We start from the raw sequence: 20,980 nt of genomic DNA on the forward strand, positions 1-20,980 counted from the left end.
TTTCCAGCGACTCTTTTTGCCCTTTAGCGAGTTGTATCTTCGCATTTATATATTCCATTCTATCTTCGCATTTCTAATGTATATTTTGCAGAACTGCTACTTTTATGTGACTTACACAGATACGAAGATGAGAGGATTGCCCTTCGGACGGCTTTGGGGCACTTAGACGACAGGCCTTTTACGGAGGAAAAGACCTTGGGCGCGTGGCCTCGTGCGTCTGCTGTGTGCAGGGCTACAAAGGCGCTGCTGTGTTTTTTGAAGTGCGCATGCCTGTATGACCGCCTGTGACGAAACTCAGCGATGAACGCTTAACTTTAAATGTGCAACGTGTGAACTGTGAACTTCTCTCTTCCTTCTCTTTCAATCCCTTCTCCCCCTTCCCCGTGCAGGGTAGCCAACCGGGCTCAGCATGGTTAACCTCCCTGCCTTTCCCTTATGACTTCTCTCTCTCTCTCTCTCTCTCCTACTTTTTATTTGTACTCACTGTTGCGAGTTTAATCTCGGTGTAATTACAATACACGACCGGTAACAGCTGCTCCTGCGCAATCTATTGCAACGAGGGACAGCGTCATTGAGGTTTTTTCCTGGCCGTTGCATATGTTCAAAAATATAAACAAGGTTCTTGAATGGCGAAGATTCATCAAAATATTTGTCCTCAACTTATTAATTTCATGGCCTTTACGTTCTTCATATCAGCTGTATACACTGCTTTCCTGGTTTCGAACTCATATAGTTCTAATGTCCGTGTGATATTTTCTTTCCTTATTAAATAGACACAAAAAAAAAAAACGCGGCCGCATTGATATCAGTTATTTCTGGCAGAATTTTTAGGACATCCGAGTATATTCTTTTATGAAAAAATACATATTTTACTTGACAGTGCGTAGCGTTCAATAATTCGTTTGCAGCATCTAATATACAATTGCATTGGCAATGCAGTTATTATTCATGTATTTGATCCCTCGACAACTTCTATAAGGAGGAGGCCGCGCTGCAACCTGAGCCCCCCCCGAACAAAATTTCTGGCTACGCCACTGGTGTGTACATTGCTGGTTTGGGATTCCACAACAAAACAGCAACTACCAGCCTTCCGTAATTGCTGGTTTAGGATTCAACAACACAACAGTAATTACCAGCCTTCCGTAGGGGTGCAATCGCAAACAAGAGACGTTTCTCGCGCAGACTAAGCCTACGTTCACACTTGTGAAGCGGCAAGCGGGCGGAAAGGCCAAAGCGGCCGGAAAATTTTTTCCGCGCCTGTCCAATTTGTTCCCATTTGTTTTGCTACCGCCGCGGCCGCCGCTGCCGTTTTCGTCCAGATCTATCTAGTCTGCGTACGTTTGTCGGTGTGGTGGCACTCATTATCGCCTTATTTCGAGCGGTATGTTCATTTATTGAGCCACGTACCGTCATCAAAAGTGATCATTTTACGCAACTTCGCGTTTCATCTGCGATCTTCGCTAAATTCCTCGTAGGCGTTCCGTAATTCTCTTCACACGGGCGCGGTAGCGCTGAGTCACAGGTTGGTGCCTAGGGGTAATAATATTTCTTTAATAGCTTTTATTTACAAGTTGTAATAACATTTCATCATTTCGTATTGACGGCGCCTCCAGGACACCAAAGGGACAACGGGAACACCACAGCTAAAACCCGGGCTGGCCCTTGTGTTGGGGCTGGCCAAAGCCTGCGCGTCCTACGTGAGACCTACGCTCTCAATCTGTAGTCACGACGAGAAAAGCACCCCGCGACTTCTGCAACATACCGTACACGTGCGAGAAGAATTATGGAGCGCCAGCGAGGATTCCGCCTAACTATTGTCTGCCATGGAAGTGGAAGAAGAAATGGCTTTTATACTTCTACCTACTTGTTTTCTAGAAATGGACAATGCATAAACGGAAGACGCGGACACCTCGGAAACGGCGGTGGTGGGTTCGGCTGGCTTTGCAAAAACGCGAGAAGTTGGGTCACGCCAAGGCTTCGTTGCCGCACCTCCGGTCGCGCGACGTTCAATACTATCGCGAGTATTGCTGACAGTACGTTTTAGTGCCACTATTGTCGTAGAGCAAGGGCTGGTTCTTGGTCGCATCGATCAGCATTACAGCCTACACTTTTGGTGCCATGTTCAATTTTACGACCGGTTGTTTACATGCTAGTGTAGCTTCCAGTGAAGCAGAACGACTTTCCGCCGCGCTTCCACTTCGCCATGGCAAAAAAATCGGCCCGAGACCGATTTGGCTCGCAGCCTGTTTTTCTGCCTGTCTTTCTGCCTAGGCGGGCGGATTTTTGCAAGATTTTGCCACTTCCGACAGCTTCGAGACCAAGTGTGAACGTAGCCTAAGATCCTGCGCGAGCGCGGCCTAACCGGCACCTGAAGGGAAGCGGCGTAAATGTATAGCAGAGATTTCGACCACCTAGGGTCTTTAACGTGAAATCTAAGTAAATGGGCCTCGAGCGTTTTCGCCATCATCTAAAATGCGGCTGCCGCATTTGTTGCTGCATTTGTTGCACATTTGTTGCTTCAGAATGCGGCCGCCACATTCTCGCCCAAAACTTCACAGAGTGTCAAAGCCTTGACAAACACTGTGACAGTTTTTTCCATATGCAGACATGATTCGCTGTAAATTACCAACCCAAACGGAAGCGCCCAGGAATGAAATTGTGATAGTAGCACCGGTTTCATGAATTATGTCGTCAGCGCGAAGCGACAAGAACAAAGGGTGGGTAAGGGGGGGGGGGGTGCGGAAAAAATTTTGGGGGGTGTTGGAACCCCCCCAACCCCCCCCCCCCTGGCTACGCCCCTGTTTCTCACACCATCGACACCGGTTCCCACTCCCCCTTGCGACAGCGCCCGTATCGTGTCTCGGCCAAAGAGCGCCGAGTCATCACGGAGAAAGTGGACGACATGCTCAAACGTGAATTCATCCGTCTTTCTCAAAGTCCTTAGTCTTCACCTGTCGTATTGCTAAGAAAAAAAGATGGCTCCATTCGCCTTTGTGTCCACTACAGACGCCTAAACAAGATAACAAGAAAATACGTGTATCCACTGCCTCGAATCGACGACGCTCTCGACTGCTTGCAAGGCGCAGAATACTTCACTTCCTTGATTCTGCGCTCCGGGTACTGGCCAGTTCCAATTGCCGAACCTGACCGTCCGAAAACCGCATTCTTTACACACGATGGCCTCTACGAGTTTAACGTCATGCCCTTCGGCTTGTGCAACGCGCCTGCTACGTTTGAGCGTATGATCGATACCATACTTCGAGGCCACAAATGGAAGACATGTCTATGTTACCTCGACGACATTGTCTTCTTCTCAACCGATTTTCCGAGACATCTCACTCACCTGCATGACATTCTGACCTGTCTCGCCTCTGCCGGCCTACAGCTCAACCTCAAAAAGTGCCGTTTTGCTGCAAGCAAGTTAACCATCTTGGGTCACGTAGTCTCAAAAGACGGCGTCCTCCCGGACCCAGACAAGCTCCGCGGCGTTGCAGACTTCCCAACGCCCACGTCTATCAAAACCCTTAGAATTTTTATTGGCTTATGTTCCTAATTTCGTCGCTTCGTACGCAACTTCGCATCCATCATGGCGCCCTTGACAAGTTTACTTTCCGCCAGTGACGGCATATCAGCGTGGTCGCTTGAATGTGATGCGGCATTTCAACAGTTGCGCCACTTGTTGACCTCACCACCAATTCTTCGCCACTACGACCCTGCTGCTCCTACGGAAGTTCACACTGACGCCAGCGGAGTTGGCCTGAGTGCGGTCTTAGCGCAACGGAAAGCTGGCTATGATGAATACGTCGTCGCTTATGCGAGCCGCACTCTAGAGAAAGCAGAATTAAATTACTCCGTGAAAGAAACGGAGTGCCTAGCGATCATCTGGGCACTAATCAAGTTTCGCTCATACCTTTACGGCCGTTCTTTCGCCGTAGTTACTGACCACCATGCACTTTGTTGGCTTTCTTCCTGGACAGACCCGTCGGGATGCTTAGGACATTGGGCGCTTCGCTTGCAAGAGTACGACATCCGCATCATGTACCGCTCCTGTCGCAAGCACTCCGACGCTGATGCGCTCTCCCGCTCCCCACTGACGCCTGACTTGGCGTCTTTGTCAGACTCCTCGTCCACCCTGCCACCGTTGACCATCACAGACATGCTCACAGAGCAGCGAAAGGACCCAACACTTGCAATGTTACTTGACTACCTTGCCGCTCCATCTGATGTCCCTTCGACACGAGCACTGCGTCGCCAAGCAATCCACTTTTCCGTGCGAGACAACATTCTATATCACCGCAACTATATGCCCGACGGTCGGAAATGGCTCCTTGCTATACCTCGTCATATGCGCTCTGACATATGCGCGTCTTTTCACGCTGATACCCTAAGCGCTCATGCCGGCGTCCTCAAAACTTACACAAGGTTGCGTCAGCGCTATTATTTGCGAGGCATGTACAACTTTGTGCAAAAGTACATTCAGGCTTGTACTACTTGCCAACAGGGCAAGACACCAACACACCGCTTCACAGGACCGTTGCAGCCGCTACCACGCCCGGCTCATCCGTGCGACCGCGTCGGCGTCGACCTCTACGGCCCGCTTCCATGCAGTGGGTGTGGAAATCGGTGGATTATTGTCGGCGTAGATCATCTTACTCGCTACGCTCAGACTTCAGCTCTGCCGGCAGCAACCGCCCGTGAAGTTTGGTTTTTTATTCTTCGCAATTTTGTTCTTCGCCACGGTGCTCTCCGCGTACTACTGAGTGATAGGGTCCGTGTCTTCTTGTCGGAGGGAGTCGAAGCCCTCCTCGCTGAGTGCAGGATCATTCACCGAAAATCGACCGCATACCATCCCCGAACGGTTCAATCGCACACTTGGCGACATGTTGCGGATGTATATTTCATCCGACCACTCCAACTGGGACACCGTACTCCCCTTACTCACGTTCGCCAACAACACCCCGACGCAAGCGACTACCGGCTTTTACCCTTTTTCATTGTGTATGGCCGTGAGCCTTCATGCCCTTTGGACACCATACTGCCGTACCAACCTGACGCCGCAGAGTACACTCCGCTTTCCGAAGTTGCCAAGTATGCTGAAGATTGCCGTCAGCTGGCACGTTCCCTCACTAGCGAGACTCGAGAACGTCAAAAAAATGTGGTTGATCCCTCTTATATAGGAATCGGTATAGAACACGAAAGTGAAACGTGTCTTCACAGAAGTAGTGTAATGTTTATTGCACATTGATATATAATGTCTATTGGTGTTTTGTGGCTAAAGCGCCCTTAGGCGTTGATGCACCCACGCTGACGCCTGGTGGCACGTCTCCTCCATCACGACTACCAACGTCGATGACCATGAGCAACCGTCGTGGATATGGAAGCTGCACTACGCTGCACACGCTAGCGCAACGCGAAAGACGAAGCACGTAACTGACACACTAATACAACGCGCAAGACAAAGCACGTAACTGAATCGTCACCGAGTCAAATCAGCGCGTACAGCGCGTCGTAATTGCAGCCTCCGCGATCAACTTCAGAAACATTTTCAGAGCTAATTGCGGAGGCCACGCTCCGCTGTGCTGAGTACGGTGAACGCCACCTAGGTGGCGTTGGTAGTGCTTCTTGATGCCAGCGTCCCTTCGAATGCTGGCATCGAGGCGTCGTAGTGCTGAGACCACCGAAGCGTTCACTGTCGGTGCACGTTAGTGTCATAATGCAGTACTTCTCTTTTCTGCTCGTAGGCGGCGGCACCGCCCCGAGCAAGAGCGCGGGTACACGGAGGAGTGTTAGATATATAAGGCGCGTCTGTGTAGCTCTCTGCAAATGCGTTTGTGGCGCAATGGGTTAAACGCTCGGCGATCTATCGTCGCGGACCGAGAGGTCGTGGGTTCGATTTCCAAATTTTGCGTGTTTGTGGAACTTTTTCTTCTGGTTTCTTTCTTTGTATTATGTTCTATGACGTATTTCCGTGACGGAAATACGTCAGTGAAGTCTTGGTGGACCCCGGCATAAAACACTTTCGTGTTAAAAATTTTAACAGAATGCATTTTAAATAACACTACAATAACAATACTAGCTATACAAAACAACGCAACACCAGCTATACAACATAGCATGAGACTGAATTTTACAAGATCAACATTTGCTAAGAAAACCAAACAGGATTTACATTATATACTCAGAACCATACACAAAGACAGAATAATCACGTCAGATACATTACAAGAGACCAAAGTTTCAGCTGAGTTCTTTCTTACTGAAATTACCGCCATTTTTGTGTCTGTTCAAAGTGAATGGCAGGTAATGTATTAACGACTGATACTTGTAGAGTGTTCTGAAGTATGGAATTGACCATATCTCAGGATTTCTTGTGTTCGCATTAATGCGACGACGCTCTAAGGAGGCTAATTGTTTTATGTAGTTCCAAGCTAATTCTGACATGGATAGCCTAATGGATGGTCAAAACGCCTATTTGAATATTTAACCTAATTATGCGAATTGACTTTTTAATTATTTAGCGGAACATCTTTCAAACTACGAATTATAGCCGCTTAGTTTGCAAGGCGCATCCACTTGGAACGAATTCTCAGGACTGAACTAGTTTCAAGATAATAATTTTCAAAGTGTCCGACGAAATGCATGGGCGTTCCAGTTAACTTTTTGAGGAAAACGCTGTTTTATGCATTGAAGCACAAAAGTAACTGGCCTTAGCACTAAAATAATGCCATAGTATCGACACTGATAATAGTGCGATCGCAAAAGCGGTAACACGGAAATGATTTGAGGAGTGGTCTTTGTATAATTTATTTTTCCTTACGCGGAAACAATGTTCGTTTTTGCGGAAAAGAAAAAAAAATTTCCGTAGCTTGCACTGGCGGCGCAATGCTAAAGAGACAGCGGAGATGATGGGCACCTAGCTAGTCCTGGCTTTTGGGATAGACTGAGCCCTACCAAGTCATCCAGCATTTCCCTGAATTTATTTATTATTACAGATTATCCATTAGCTATTGATTGGCTATCGATTGTCTATTACAAGATATTGGCCACGTACTTGGGATACGCTAAGCACTACCAAGTTATCTGAATTTATTGATTATTGATCCATTATTGATTAGCTCTTGATTGGCTGTTGATTGGTTATCGTAAGGTATTGGCCACGTATTTGGGCTAGGCTAAGCACTACCAAGTAATCCCCAGCATTTTCGGGAATTTATTGATTATTGATTGATTATCGACTAACTATTGATTGGCTATCAATTGCCTATCGATAGACAATTAGTCCCCACCATTCTTAGCTAGACACATCCAGGCTCAGCTTTGCTAGTTCACAGGTGTATGTGCCATTGCTCTTGGACCCTTTCTGCACTACTGCCAGGATCGGCCCACATTTTTGGATTCAGCGGACACATTAGGCCCGGCTGAAACAGCTCCGCTGTTAAAAATGAGAACTTCATCTGTTTTACAATTTTCTTTGATGAGATATAGTCATCTGATAAGATATGCAGTCAAGAGAGCGGTGTGGATCTGTGAACAAACTGGGATAACCGATATTCTAGTTGACATTAAGCGGAAAAAAATGGATCTGGGCAGGCTATGTAATGCGTAGGATGGATAACCGATGGACCATTAGAGCTACTGAATGGATACCAAGGGAAGGAACGCGCAGTCCAGGACGGCAGAAAACTAGGTGGGGTGATGAAGTTAGGAAATTCGCAGGCGCAAATTGGAATCAGCTAGCGCAAGAGAAGGTTAATTGGAGATCGCAGGGAGAGGCCTTCGTCCTGCAGTGGACATAAATATAGGCTGATGATGATGATGACAGTCATCTCGCACATGTCACTTCAGCTTGGCACAGAATGCATTGAACCATGCAATGCATAACGGTCGCGTGTGCTCGAAGGCCTACTTAGGCCCTTCAATGAGCGGGCCCGTGTCTGGCCCGGGCCCGTGGCTTCAAGCCCGAGTCCCGCCCGGGCCTGCGGCCTCAAGCCCGAGCCCGGCCCGGGCCCGGCCCGAGCCCGCCGACAAACGCTTCAGACAGCCCAGCCCGGCCCGCGGGCCGGGCCGGGCCCGGGCTTTCGGGCCGGCCCGGGCCCGTGCAGTGCTCTAGGAGAGATACAGAGACAGCACCCGTTCCGGGGTCGGCTGTTCTATGCTCTGCTTCGTCTGCGTCTTCCCCTCTTTCGGCCCCTAGCGCCCGCTGTCCGAGCACCCGAGCCCAAGTGCATGTCTTCATCTTTACACTATATATAGACATTAATTTTTTACAGCGACTACCAATGCGAAGCGGACAAGGAACTCGCGGTTAACACAGGCTTCCGAAAGCGAGAGTGAGGATGACGTGGCGTTGCCGCTATGCCTATCACCCGTCACGCAACACTAGGCGTGCTAGCGTGGCAAAAGATGTTCCCCTCGCCCGCTCTGATCCGTCGTGGCGCGCGTAACGTGGCGTAGTAGCCAATGGGAATTCAGGTGCTGTTTCGCTGCCACATACGCAACCTTTTTCGCTAAGTGAGCCATTTGATGCTTTCCCATCAAAACTTGAGCGGAGACGTCGGACTCACCGTTAGCCACAGCCTTGTGCGATACGTACCGTTGCACCGTCGCCAACGTCGAAAAAAAAAATCAGCAGCAGCAGCAACCTATTTTATGTCCACTGCAGGACGAAGGCCTCTCTCTGCGACTTCCAATTACCCCTGTCGTGCGCTAGCCGATTCCAACTTGCGTCTGCAAATTTCCCAACTTCATCACAGAACCTAGTTTTCTGCGGTCCTTGACTGCGCTTCCCTTCTCTATACTATACAGAAAATTCCAGAGAAACAGCTACCCACATCTGGGGCGATGGCATGCCATCTGGCCAACCAGACATGCCAATCAATGCCCCTGGTGTGGAGGGAGGCCATCTTTGCCCCATGTGACATGGGAGTGCCAATCACGGCCCCAAAATTCAACTTCACCCCAACTAGCACAAAATTCTTTTCGGGAGCCTTGAGCAGCAATCCTCGCCCGGACTGACCTAGAGACTCAATTGAGCCTCTTCGACGAGGCACGGCGCGTGGCGGAGGCCACTGGAGTCCTAGACTCAGGACCCACCCTCCGGCCCCCTTAACAATTTTACTAAATTTTACTTGAATAAAATTATTATTGCGATAGCAATTATATGGACACTCCAAAGCAGATTTCTGCCGTCGGCGTCGCCGTCGCCGTGAGGTTCCGTATGACGTCAATGGAGATGAAATCGTCGCCGCGCGCCGCCGAACGCTGTATGTGCGAGTGAAAGGGCACGAGGGACGCGCGCTTTCACGGGGAGTGAACGCACGGCGAACAAACGCGCGTTCTGTGCCGTGCTCCCTTAAGGGCTGCAGAAGTAGGCGTCTCTTTCCTCCTTTACAATCACCATATATGTAGAGCAAACGCGCCTTCTTCTGACGCACGAAAGGCCGTGGGGGGGGGGGGGGGGGGAAGGGAGGGGACTTTTAGCTGCGGCACCAAGTACCTATTTATATCAGAGGCTCCGGCAACAGTCACCAACGCCGCACGCATTTTGTGCGAACGTGGGCAAAACGCCGACGGCGTCGACAACAGTTCTGCGTGTTGCCGGTGCTGCTGCATGTACAAGTTTATACAGCTGATAAAGCTACTATCATTACTCCGTATAGCTCTCTACAAATTTGCTATCGCAATTGATGCTTCGCCTTTCAGGTGAAACTGCGACAACTTTTTTCTCTCTCTCTTAACTTGTTCTCGAGCTTCTTTGTTAACCTCCCAGTTTCTGCCCCATATGTTAGCACCGGTAGAATGCAATTGTACACTTTCCTTTTCAACGACAGTGGTAAGCTCCCTGTCAGTATTTGGCAATGGCTGCCTTATGCACTCTAACACAAATGTATTCTTCTGTAAATTTCCTTCTCATGATCAGGGTCCCCTGTGAGCAATTGACTTAGATATACGTACTCCTTTACAGAATCTAGAGGCCGACTGGCGATCCTGAAATTTTGTTCCCTTGCCAGGCTTTGTCTTTTGCATATTAATCTTCAACTACACTCTTACACTTTCTCGGTTAAGGTCCTCAATAATTTGTTTTAACTCATCCCTTTTTTTGCTGAACAGGACAATTTTATCTGCATACCGAAGGTTGCTGAGATATTCGCCGTTCATCCTCACTCCCAAGCGTTCCCAGCCGAAGAGCTTGAATACTTCTAAGCATGCAGTGAATTGCATTGGAGAGATTGTGTCTCCTTGCCTGACTCCTTTCTTGATAGGTAGTTTTCTACCTTTCTTGTGGAGAACCAATGTAGCCGTGGAATCTTTGTAGGTGTTTCCCAAGGTATTCACGTATGCCTCCTGTACTTCTTGATTACGCAATGCCTCTATCACCGCTGGTATCTCTACTGAATCAAATGCCTTTTCATAATCTATGAAAGCCATTATAGACAGGTTGATCGTACTCCGCAGATTTCTCTATTGCCTGATTGATGACATCGATATGATCCATCGTAGAATATCCCTTCCTGAAGCCAGCTTGTTCTCTTAGTTGGCTGAAGTCAAGTGTTGCCCTGATTCTATGGGAAATTACCTTGGTGAATATCTTATACAATACTGAAAGCAAGCTAATGGGCCTATCATTTTTCAATTCTCTAACATCTCCCCTTTTTATCACTTAGTATCATGTTGGCGTTCTTCCAGCTCTCTCGCACACTTCAAGTGGTAAGGCATTGCGAATAAGGGGCCGCAAGGTTTTCAAGCATAATATCTCCTCCATCTTTGATCAAATCGACTGTTATTCCATCTTCTCCAGCCGCTTTTCCCCGGGTAGTGTATTGCAAGGCCCTTCTAACTTCATCGGTAGTTATTGAAGTAGCCTCTGTATGCTGTTCGTCACTACTTCGAATTAAAGTAGCTTGGTTGCTCTGGAGCTGTACAGGTTAGTATAGAATTCAGCTGCTTTTACTACGTCATCGAAATTGCTGATGATATTACCCTGCTTATCTTTCAGTGCATCCATTTTGCCTTGTCCTATGCCGAGTTTTCTTCTCACTGATTTCATGCTGCATCCATGTTTTACTGCTTCCTCAATCTTTTCCACGTTATAATTTCGGATATCCCTTACTTTCTTCTTGTTGATTAGTTTTGACAGTTCAGCGAATTCAATCTGATTTCTTGAGTAAGACACTTTCATGCTTTGTCGTTTCTTTATTAGGTCCTTTGTTACTTGGGAGAGCTTAACTACTGGCTGCCTTAGTGCCTTACCTCCCACTTCAATTGTTGCTTCTGAGATCAGCATTGTTACGGTTTCATTAATTTCCTGTATGTTATCTTCATCTTTCTCTTCTAAAGCAGCGTATTTGTTTGCGAGCGCCAGCCTGAATTGGCCGGCTTGTACCCTTGCTGCATCTAGGTTGGCCTGTTTCTTCTTGACGATTTTTACTTTTTCTCTCTTCAAATTGAGAGGAATCTTAGACCTCACTGACCTATGGTCACTGCACTTTAACTTTCCTAACACTTCTATATCCTGCACTATGCTGGGATCGGCAGAGAGTATGAAGTCTATTTCATTTATTGTTTCTCCATTAGGGCTTTTTCAGGTCCACTTCCTGTTGCTGCTCTTCTTGAAGAAGATATTCATTATTCGGAGCCTATTCCTTTCCGCGAATTCTACCAACATCTCTCCTCTAGTATACCTAGAATCGATGCCGTAGTTGCCAATTGCTTGTTCACTTGCCTGCTTTTTCCTTACGTTTGCATTGAAGCCGCCTATGACTACAGTAAACTGAGTTTGCACCTTCCTAATCGCCAATTCAAAACCTTCATAAAACTGTTGTATTTTTTCATCATCATGCTGGAGGCTTCTACTGCTTTCATTTCATACGTCCTATTCAGCTTGGGCGCGACGACTGCTAGCCTCTCATTCATGTCGAAAAAAATTATTCAGCTCTAAATTTTAAATGCCACTACGTGACGCAGCACTTCAGAATGAAAAGTGGTGTGGAAGTACCATGTGTTGATAAACCTGTATGCTTGTGTTTAGGCAAACAAAAGGCGCCTTTGTCTGGGCGAACTAGTGCAAGAAACCATTTATCCACACAGGTGCAGTGACGGATGTGTCCGTGCGATCTGATCGACTTTGTTTGGTCTGAAAATGTGGCGGCAGATTCGTTCCGTTGTGACACTTAGCGAACAATGAAGCGTAGAAACGCGTCATTGATTATCTCGACTGCATTATTGAACCGTACCTTCTCCCTGGCCTTTATGTGACAGTGCAGGTCCTTAAGTACGGGAGTCTCGTCCTTCGAGTACGACAGGGACATGCCGTCAAGCGTTATGGCGCCATGCTCGGGCCACGTGGGCGGCGGTTTCCGGCCTGGCGAAGACTCCAGCTCCGCCTCGGGTTGCACGTTGCTGTACTCGAGCACGCGTTCCACCGAAGTCATCTGCGCCACAATGCCATGATGTGAGTGAGTTGTCCCGTCTCGTCAGTGTTCATAAAACAGCGCTAAATACGAGCACTAAAAGCAGCGCCCATCGAGCTGTTCTTTTGATCCTCCCCATCTCCGCATGTCGCCTTATTTATTATAGCGGCCCAAAGCCAGGCGTTGCTACAAAAAGCGCATCGTTAGCAGAAAATTCAGGATCGTGTGGCGATTCTATTTCGTTCTTCGACTGAATGCGATGTGCAAATGAAACTGATTGGGCAATACAAGTAGCTCGACGACTGTGCCATGTTTGCCAAGTATTTGACCAAGGTTCCTGTTTAACATTATTTTACTGCGTCAATAAATCAGTGCTATTGCCACTTATTCCGCCATAGAATTTTGTTGTGTTGACGGATTGAGAAATACAAGGTTTAAAGGGGCGCTGATCCACTTTTTATCGAATTGTAGAAATGGATTTGAAGTTGAAATAGGCTATTTCAGAAATAATTTGCCGTAAAACGTACTTCAACAACTTCGGCAGACGCGGATTTATTGGCAATCAAGCACACTCTTTGCGGTGCTCCCGCTCCTTCTTCCATGCCTTGCACTGCCAAGGCTACGGAGGAGCGGGCGTGCCCACAATGCCCCGCCTACTGAACATCACCGTGGCACGCAGTTCAAGTGTGATTTTGGATGTTAACATTGTCGCCACTACTTCCCATTTTGGCGCCTACGACGCGCCAAACGCGGTTGACCTCGGCGAGCCGCAGTGCGCTTGGCAAGTCGCGGCGACAGCGGTATCTACGCTACGCAGCAGACCGCAACTCTTGCGACAACTTTCTGTGGCAGCACGGCCAAGGAGCCGAAGCACGTAGCCTTGGCCGTGCTCCCACAGAAAGTTGTCACCAGGTATACACGCAACCATAGTGCGCATGCGCAGCCTTTACTTTGTGCACGAGAGGGCTTGAGTGCGCGTTCACGCTCATGCGGCCGTGTTACATGGTGCGAACATGCTTTGTGCTTCAACAGCTTGACCGCCGGATAGTAGCCACATCCAACTTGCGCATTTTGAAGCACTATCAATATGTCTACCAAGGCGTCTAAAGGTATGTTCAGACTGCAGTCGTAACGTTAGCAAAGCGTGCATCTGTCATAAAGACCGTATCGCGCGTTACAAGCGTTAAGATCGTTAACAATGCTGGTCGTTCACATTGGCAGTTGCATACGTTACGCATCCTAAGACCGGCCAATCAAAACGTGAGCTGGCCAGTTGCGTCTCAGTGGATTTCAACATGGCGCCTTTAAACAGACTACGCACACAACTACGCACACAAGCTACTACGCACACACGCAGCCACGTCCGTTGGGCGGTTGCTCTAACTGGGTAGGTGATGCTGGTAGTCGCGTCACCCGAAATTTAAGACCGAAACTGCGGCGCTTATTGGGCACGCCGTAACTGTCGTATCTGTATGAAACGTAAAAGTAGCGGGCCTTCCAACAATTACGCTCGCGCGCGTGACTACTGTTGCGCTCTTAACGCTTCATGCGATTGTAGTCTGAACCATTTAGTTGCGCTTCTTGCGTTTGCGCTTCCGTTTCTTGCAAAATATCTGCACATTACGCACGTAGTCTGAACGTACCTTAACCAGGCCGGTATTTTGTAGCGATGCCTTATGACTTATTCTATACTAGTCTTATCATCCACCGCTCACGGCCGGCTGATCCCGTTGATAACGCGAGCGGACCGTCGTTGTGACCACTGACAAAGCGCGATAAGCGCGAAAAGGCATTAGCACCGGAAAAGCATCGCTACAAAATACCGGCTCAGAGGCAGCCAGGAGTGATCGCGCGCTGGCAAGTCTGCATTGGGTCTGACCTTAGGTTTCGCGTGGTTCGAGGCTAGTTGAGCATTCAAAGCTAGTCGAAATTAGCGGGACCCGACGGCTACGACACTGATAAGCAGGGTGGCCAAAGTTTAATTCCTACGCGAGCGGCCACAGCCAAGCTTCAGCAGACTATATAGTCGGCTTCTTCCGGAAGTACGTATTTCTTATCAAAATTCGCAAGCAGATTTTCCCATATTTCAGCCTGTTTATTAAACTTGCTCAATAAATATACACAGTAACAGTAGGAAGAAGCGCATTGATCACAACACCATTTTTGATTGGTGTCAGCTAAAGCTGCTCCAAAGTACTACTACCGCTGTCAGTTAAGTAGCACGGGCCTGCTCTCCCCCTCATCTCTAACCGACGGAAGCGGAAGTGCCGCCATGATCTTACTGTCGGCCTTTCCGCCGCAGCCGCTTGATCGTGCGTGTTCTCTCGGCGAGCGCGGAAACAACATGGTAGGCCAGAACGGAAGAAAGCGGCAGAACCGGAAATAGGCGGCTCCTCAAAGGTACTTTAAAAAAAGCGTAAGCTGATGATGGAGGGGCGTTAGTGTCAGCTATTGGCCAATAGCAGCCGTGGTCCCTGGATGCTTTATTACGAAATAAACCGCCCAGAAAAGAGTGAGGAGCAGGAGAGAGATTATAGTTTATCGTTCAACTGCGCGTCCAGCCAGGCCGTACGCCGTTGTTGCGACGCCGAGGCCACCTTCAGGCGCCCCAGCGCCCTTTGCGAAAACGAAGCGCGCTGGGGCGCCTGAAGGTGGCCTTGGCGTCGCAACAACGGCGTACGGCCTGGCTGGACGCGCAGTTGAACGATAAACTATAATCTCTCTCCTGCTCCTCACTCTTTTCTTAACGGTTTATTCAGCAGGCTTCTCTTTAAAAGAGAGAGCGTTTAAGAGAAAGGTGACTTCGCGCTCCACTTCCGAGTTCCACGCGCCGCGTACGACTGCAAAACGTGGCTGAGATGTTCGCTGCAGCTTATGCTATCCACGTTTTTCACCAAGTGCAAGGAGTGGTTCAAAACCCGTTTACGAGCGCAAACAATTTCGGGCACTCAGTATGTGCAGGTGTATTCTTACGTGAACAAGCTGGTCACCATGAACTGTGGCGAAACAAACCAAACGTCGCGGCAGTGGCGTCAGGAAGATAAGACATGCATTCTTGCTAGCATCCTCCCCAGCAACTATATCTGCATCATTTTCAGGCACTCGTATTCTCTTGGAATTCTGGACGGCTGGTTCTTTTCAAAGCTTAAAAAATTGTAAGCTGCGCGCACATGTTACTAAACATCTGGGGCGCTCGGGTTTACTTTCACATGTAGGTTTGCCATAAAGTTTCCCACATATTTCTATACGTTGATTTAGGTGACGATTATATTTCTCCCAGGGCAACGGGCTAAATTCTGTGCCGTTCGCAAAATGCAGATGTAACTGTCCGGGCGTTTGCATACGCGAATTATTGCACAGGCCCTCATTACCTCATACACTTCGACCTGTCTATACATAACGTACATCATGCCTGTTGTTTTGAACAAATGAAAACTTTGTGCAAGTCGGTTTCAGCAATCTCCATTTAGCCTCTAATTAACCACTAAGCAAACACTTCGCTGCATGTCCCGCTAACGTTTCCCCATTCACTTTCTTTTTTTTTATATATAAAGCTTCGGAGTGAACCACTTTTTTTTCATGTAACTGTGAAAGCTGACATATGACGTATTTCAGAGCTTGTGGCCGCCCTAACAGCTTCGCGTAAGATGCGCGGCGCTGTTTGTTAGTGAGAAATTCTTTGCAAGATTCCGCTTGGTTGATTCAGCAGGCGACTTGCCATCTACAGTTGAATCATCAAATTTTGTCAGAAACAGCGCCATGCTGTCCACTGACTCACCTGACTTTCGATCTCTGCCGACTGTCGCACACCCCACTGGAACATTCCAGTGAGCATAAGAGCATTTGCGATGGCTAGACCGACACCACCACCCGACACTGAACCTGGGTTTGGGAAAACATTACAGTGAATAGCCAGTACTAAATCAAGCACATTCTCATAAGCCCCGTATTATTCGCAAGGCAAGAATACTGTATAGTAGAGCACTGCACGGGCCAATTTTTTCAGCCCGAGCCCGGCCCGGGCCCGTTTTTACGTTGGGCGGCCCGCCCGAGCCCGATCAAAACTTTTTTGGTGAGACCCGGGCCCGGCCCGGGCCCGGAAATAATCTACGTTACCCGCCCGGCCCGGCCCGCCACCCCTTTACTTTAGGCCCGAGCTCGGCCCGAGCCCGGCTCGAAACCGGCCCGCACCCGGCCCGAGACCGAAAAATACACGTTTTTCAGAGTTGAGACGCCCGAGAATAACTCGCTGCACGTCACATGCACACCACCAGAAAGCCCGAGCCCGGCCCGGGCCCACGTCAAAAAACCTGAGCCCGGCCCGGGTCAAAAAGCACATGCCGTGCCCGAGCCCGGCCCGAGCCCATGAAAAAACTGCTCTACCCGGCCCGGCCCGGCCCACGGGCCGGGCGGCGCCCGATCTTTCGGGTAAGCCCGAGCCCGTGCAGTGCTCTACTGTATAGTGACAACCGTAAAGAACACATATCACATATCGCTATGCTGCTCTCTTTTCGTTAGGCAGAAGTATGGCATCAATAGCACTAGTTGTGATTGCGCAAGTTTGTCAAGGCCCATATGTCGTACCATATGTCGTACAGAAGCGCACGGGCTGGTTGCTTCACGACTTTAGCAGGAGAGAAGCGCGCCAGAAAGGACGTGCAGAAGTGAAAAAGTCGCTGGCCAAATGTCTATTCTTCCAGGAAGCGATGTACAGCCGTTATGCCCAACAAGAAAAAGTATCATGCGGGAACTTCTGAAAATGATTGCCAATGTAAGCAAATAGCTTTGTGAATCTGCTGAATTATGTGAAAGTTGTTGGTGCGAATTTTGTTCCCGTCCCTCTGGGGTCATGGCGTCTGCACGTTCTTGCCGAGCACGGAGGAAAGAAACAAAATAGGAGAGGCCCTCACATCTCGTTCTTGAAGCTGGAAGTGCAGCCATGTTGGTGTGCCATCTCAGCTCGCCGCAGCAGACGGCGCGATCTTTGAACTTGCATTGCTACGAGCCGCCGGAAGTGTGCACTGCTGGCCCACCTCACAATAAAACCCACAAAAGTTCTGTAGCAGCTTTAGTGAAGGAGACGCACCCCTGCGTTTTTCCGTCGGCCGTTGAAGTAGACGACAAAGACCCGCGCCTTGATTACGTGAGTGTTTCTGTTGCTGGCGAAAACACTCGCAGACGCTAAACACAGCTTTCAAGCTCACGCACCCCCCTCCAAACTCAGCTTGTGTCGCGAACGGAATGTGCTTCGAGAAAGACCGAAAAATTTTTGGAGGCCGAGAGCTTCACGAGCGCTACTGCAACTAGGATGTTTGGGACACCAGGGGCGGTATTCGGTAAGAGTCTACCTAGTGGACTGTCCATTTCGGCGACCGTTGATTCGCTGCAGCTTGACGTGCAGGAAGGAGAGACTGGCTGGCACCTTCCTGCACGTCAAGCTGCAGCGAATCAACGGTCGCCGAAATGGACAGTCCACTAGGTAGACTTTTACAGAATACCGCCCCAGCGCTCCTTTGCGAATAACATCCGCCACCTTCTCTCTGAAACATCCGGGCTCACCGGGGCCGCTTTCCTTCCTCCATGTTTCCGAGACTCGCGTTGTTGAGGCAACACATGGAGGAAGGAAAAACGGCAGAGGCCCTAGCCAGTCCGCACGCTAGGAGAAACGTTGGAAGAAGTCACGTGGGACTTTTCGCTGTAACATCCCTGTTGTCGGGGCGCAATGGCGGTTCCGTCATAGTTGTGTGGGCTCATGTGCATGTACCAGGGTGCGTGCCTAGGGCTCGTACCCTGGTAAAGGCGCCATGTGTGCAGGTTTGCGTTTGTCTCCATGTTTCGTGCCGCCGTGTCAGCTCTCCCGGCTGTTCTTGCGGCCAGGTGGGACTCGAAGATTGGAAAAAGCGTGAAAAGAGTTCACATACAACGCTCTATATAGTCGGATACAACTTTAGAAGACAGCGGCATTTGCCCCTCAAAGGCGGATGGACACGAGCCGGCACCAATAGGCGCGCACTTCAGGTGACGTCATGAGCCGGACGGCCGGTGTCCCCGCCGACGGAGAACATGCCTAACATGGGCGCCCTCGCTTCGAACTGGGCCGAGTCGCGTCAGCTCTGTGCGTCTCCTTTCGTCAGAGTGAATTCGAATTGTTTGTGGTGGTCTGTCATGCCGGAAATATTATTGTGAGCTTACGATGCACAATTTGTGCCGCGTGCGTTTGTTCTGAGCCGTGAGCCGGCGAAGAAAGGTTGCAGCGAAGATCGGTGGCGCTGCGCTGCGCTTCGTGTGGAAACAAGATCCCGCGGCGGCATACCGCTGCAAACAAACATCGTACGTGTTTGTTCCGCGGTGTTTTGTTTTGCTCCTAAGTGAAGTTACGACGAGGAGAGCTCGCCAAACTCTTGTACCTACTGTGAGCGGCGGGTGTGTTTGTGTACTGTGCCCCTGCGTTTCTCGTCGGACGTGGTGAAATGATGGAGCAAAACCATTATCAGGATAAATGAGAAAAGCATGCGCGGATGAAACCAACCTGCGAGTTTCTCAACAGAAAACATTTGTGAAAGCAACCTCCAACGCAAAGATTCGTTGCTGTCAGCTCAGCGTGCAAACGACCGATCGTTGGCAGCAGTGTGATAAGATAGCCGAGCGTCTAGCGGCGTCGTTCGAGTGTTGTGTAGCACCGTCGATTGATTGCATTCCACCAATGCTAACAATCAGTGACTAACACGCGCTGCTTGAGCGAATGTCATTGGATTGTTAACGGTCAGGTGTTTGGAAGCAGTGTTTGTTTCCTTAATGTCAGCCTGAATGCTAATATAAAATTATGACTGATACACTGGTGCCGTTGCAAGGGAGCTTGGCATGAATTCGCGTCGCTGTGTGGCTTAGAACTCTTCGCTCACTGCACGCGCCAGCTGTAGAAAGCCTGCTGTGACACAATCGCGCATAAGATGTGCTGTCAGCGCTCGACTTGCTTTCCCACAACACAGCTTTGCACTTTGTCGTGATATATGTCGCTACTAAAAAATTCCTATGACAGTGAAGGCAACATAGCCAATGTGTACATTAAAAAAAGTACGACAAAGTAGGCACAGCTGCTTGTGAACTGACTCGTAATAGTTCTACTCGCGTCTGCGTTAAATGTGTGTGCGTGTTTTCTTGTGTGTTTGTGTATATTTGTTATTTTGCCCTTTTTTGTATTTTATATGTTAGTGTTTGCGCTCGCGTTTGTGTTCATGTGTGTGAATATGTGAGTTCTTCCGTGCGTGTATGTATTTGTTCCTATTTCTATCCTTTTATTTTTGCATTTGTTCTTGTAAGCATGCTGCAGTAACGACTTTCGACAATTCCATTAACTCGTCTCATTCAAAGCACCAAGTCCAGTGAATAGCAGGGCTGGCCTCTTCGATGTCATTAAAGCCATTCTCTCTTGTCTACCTTGCCTCCTCAGTTTGCCACCTTGCTTTGTTTTCTCCTACCATTCTGACCTTGCTTCTTGTGCTGTTGCTGCAACGTGATTAATCAACTTGCACCAAAGAAAGTTCTATCAGCTGTGACAACAGAAACATTGACAGATACAAAACGTTAAAAGCATCACGTGGCTTGCACAGTTACTTCGTCTCTTTCCCCTGTTAATGTGTTTATGCATCAGTGCATACGGTAGCTTACCAGAAGTGCACATGAAAAGGTGCCATACTGTGAAACAGCACCTTGCTATGTTGTGGCATACAGTCTTAATAAACAGGTGGTTTTGCTGCCCGTCACATGTAGTGGTACACATATATAACATTGTGCAGTGGGGTATCATTTCCTGTCATTAAGCTTTCATCATTACAAATGCAGTTTTCTAGTGAATGGAGTCCAGCAAAGCAGTGCTCTGAGAGCTTTTGCAATTTTCACCATTTATTACTTCCCCAATATCAATGTCTGAATCTGTCCGTCACTTAGCCTATGGCTTGTAATGAACAAAGTGACTCACTAAAACACGTTCAACTTTACTGAGCATTTTTCCGGTACATAAATATGACAAAAAATGCTAGCAAAGATATTCACGTTAAAATTGTGCTTGCATTCGCATTACTTGCTCGAGTCAGATTAATAAATTGAAAATTGGCTATGACAACACTTCAATTTTCAGTGCAGACTGCTAACGGAGCTATAAAGCGTGCTCCGACTAATTTCACTATGGGGCGCGTCAAACTCGACGGTGGCTGCGTGAATGAGCAGTTTGGGCCTCACTAAGCTAATGATGTTTTATATTACTTATGCGCGTATTTCCTTTTAAGGATATCGAAAGCTTCCTATATCTGTCGTGTGCGGCCATCCTGGTAATTTGACGCAAAGATACAACTTTTAAAGAGTTTGTGCGATCACGAAGTGATAAATTCCAACATCATCATCATCAGTCTATATTTATGTCCACTGCAGGACGAAGGCCTCTCCCTGTGATCTTCAATTGCCCCTGTCTTGCGCTACCTGATTCCGACATGCGCCTGCAAATTTCTTAACTTCATCACCCCACCTAGTTTTCTGCCGTCCTCGACTGCACTTCCCTTCTCTTGGTATCCATT

At 48.6% G+C, this 20,980-nt stretch overlaps 1 protein-coding gene across 2 annotated transcripts in view; it reads right to left on the reverse strand.

Moving 5' to 3' along the window:
* Window positions 1-20,980, reverse strand: part of LOC119441294 (ATP-binding cassette sub-family C member 4-like) — a 450,511-nt gene that overhangs the window by 87,943 nt on the left and 341,588 nt on the right. For both annotated transcript variants that reach the window (XM_037705919.2, XM_049661127.1), the window contains 2 exons: window positions 16,189-16,292; window positions 12,234-12,431 (listed from right to left, as the gene is read on the reverse strand). In XM_037705919.2, the coding sequence (XP_037561847.1) occupies window positions 12,234-12,431; window positions 16,189-16,292 (302 nt within the window). The remainder of the gene's footprint in view (window positions 1-12,233; window positions 12,432-16,188; window positions 16,293-20,980) is intronic.

Source organism: Dermacentor silvarum, chromosome 2, assembly GCF_013339745.2.
Source record: "Dermacentor silvarum isolate Dsil-2018 chromosome 2, BIME_Dsil_1.4, whole genome shotgun sequence".
Taxonomy (NCBI): domain Eukaryota; kingdom Metazoa; phylum Arthropoda; class Arachnida; order Ixodida; family Ixodidae; genus Dermacentor; species Dermacentor silvarum.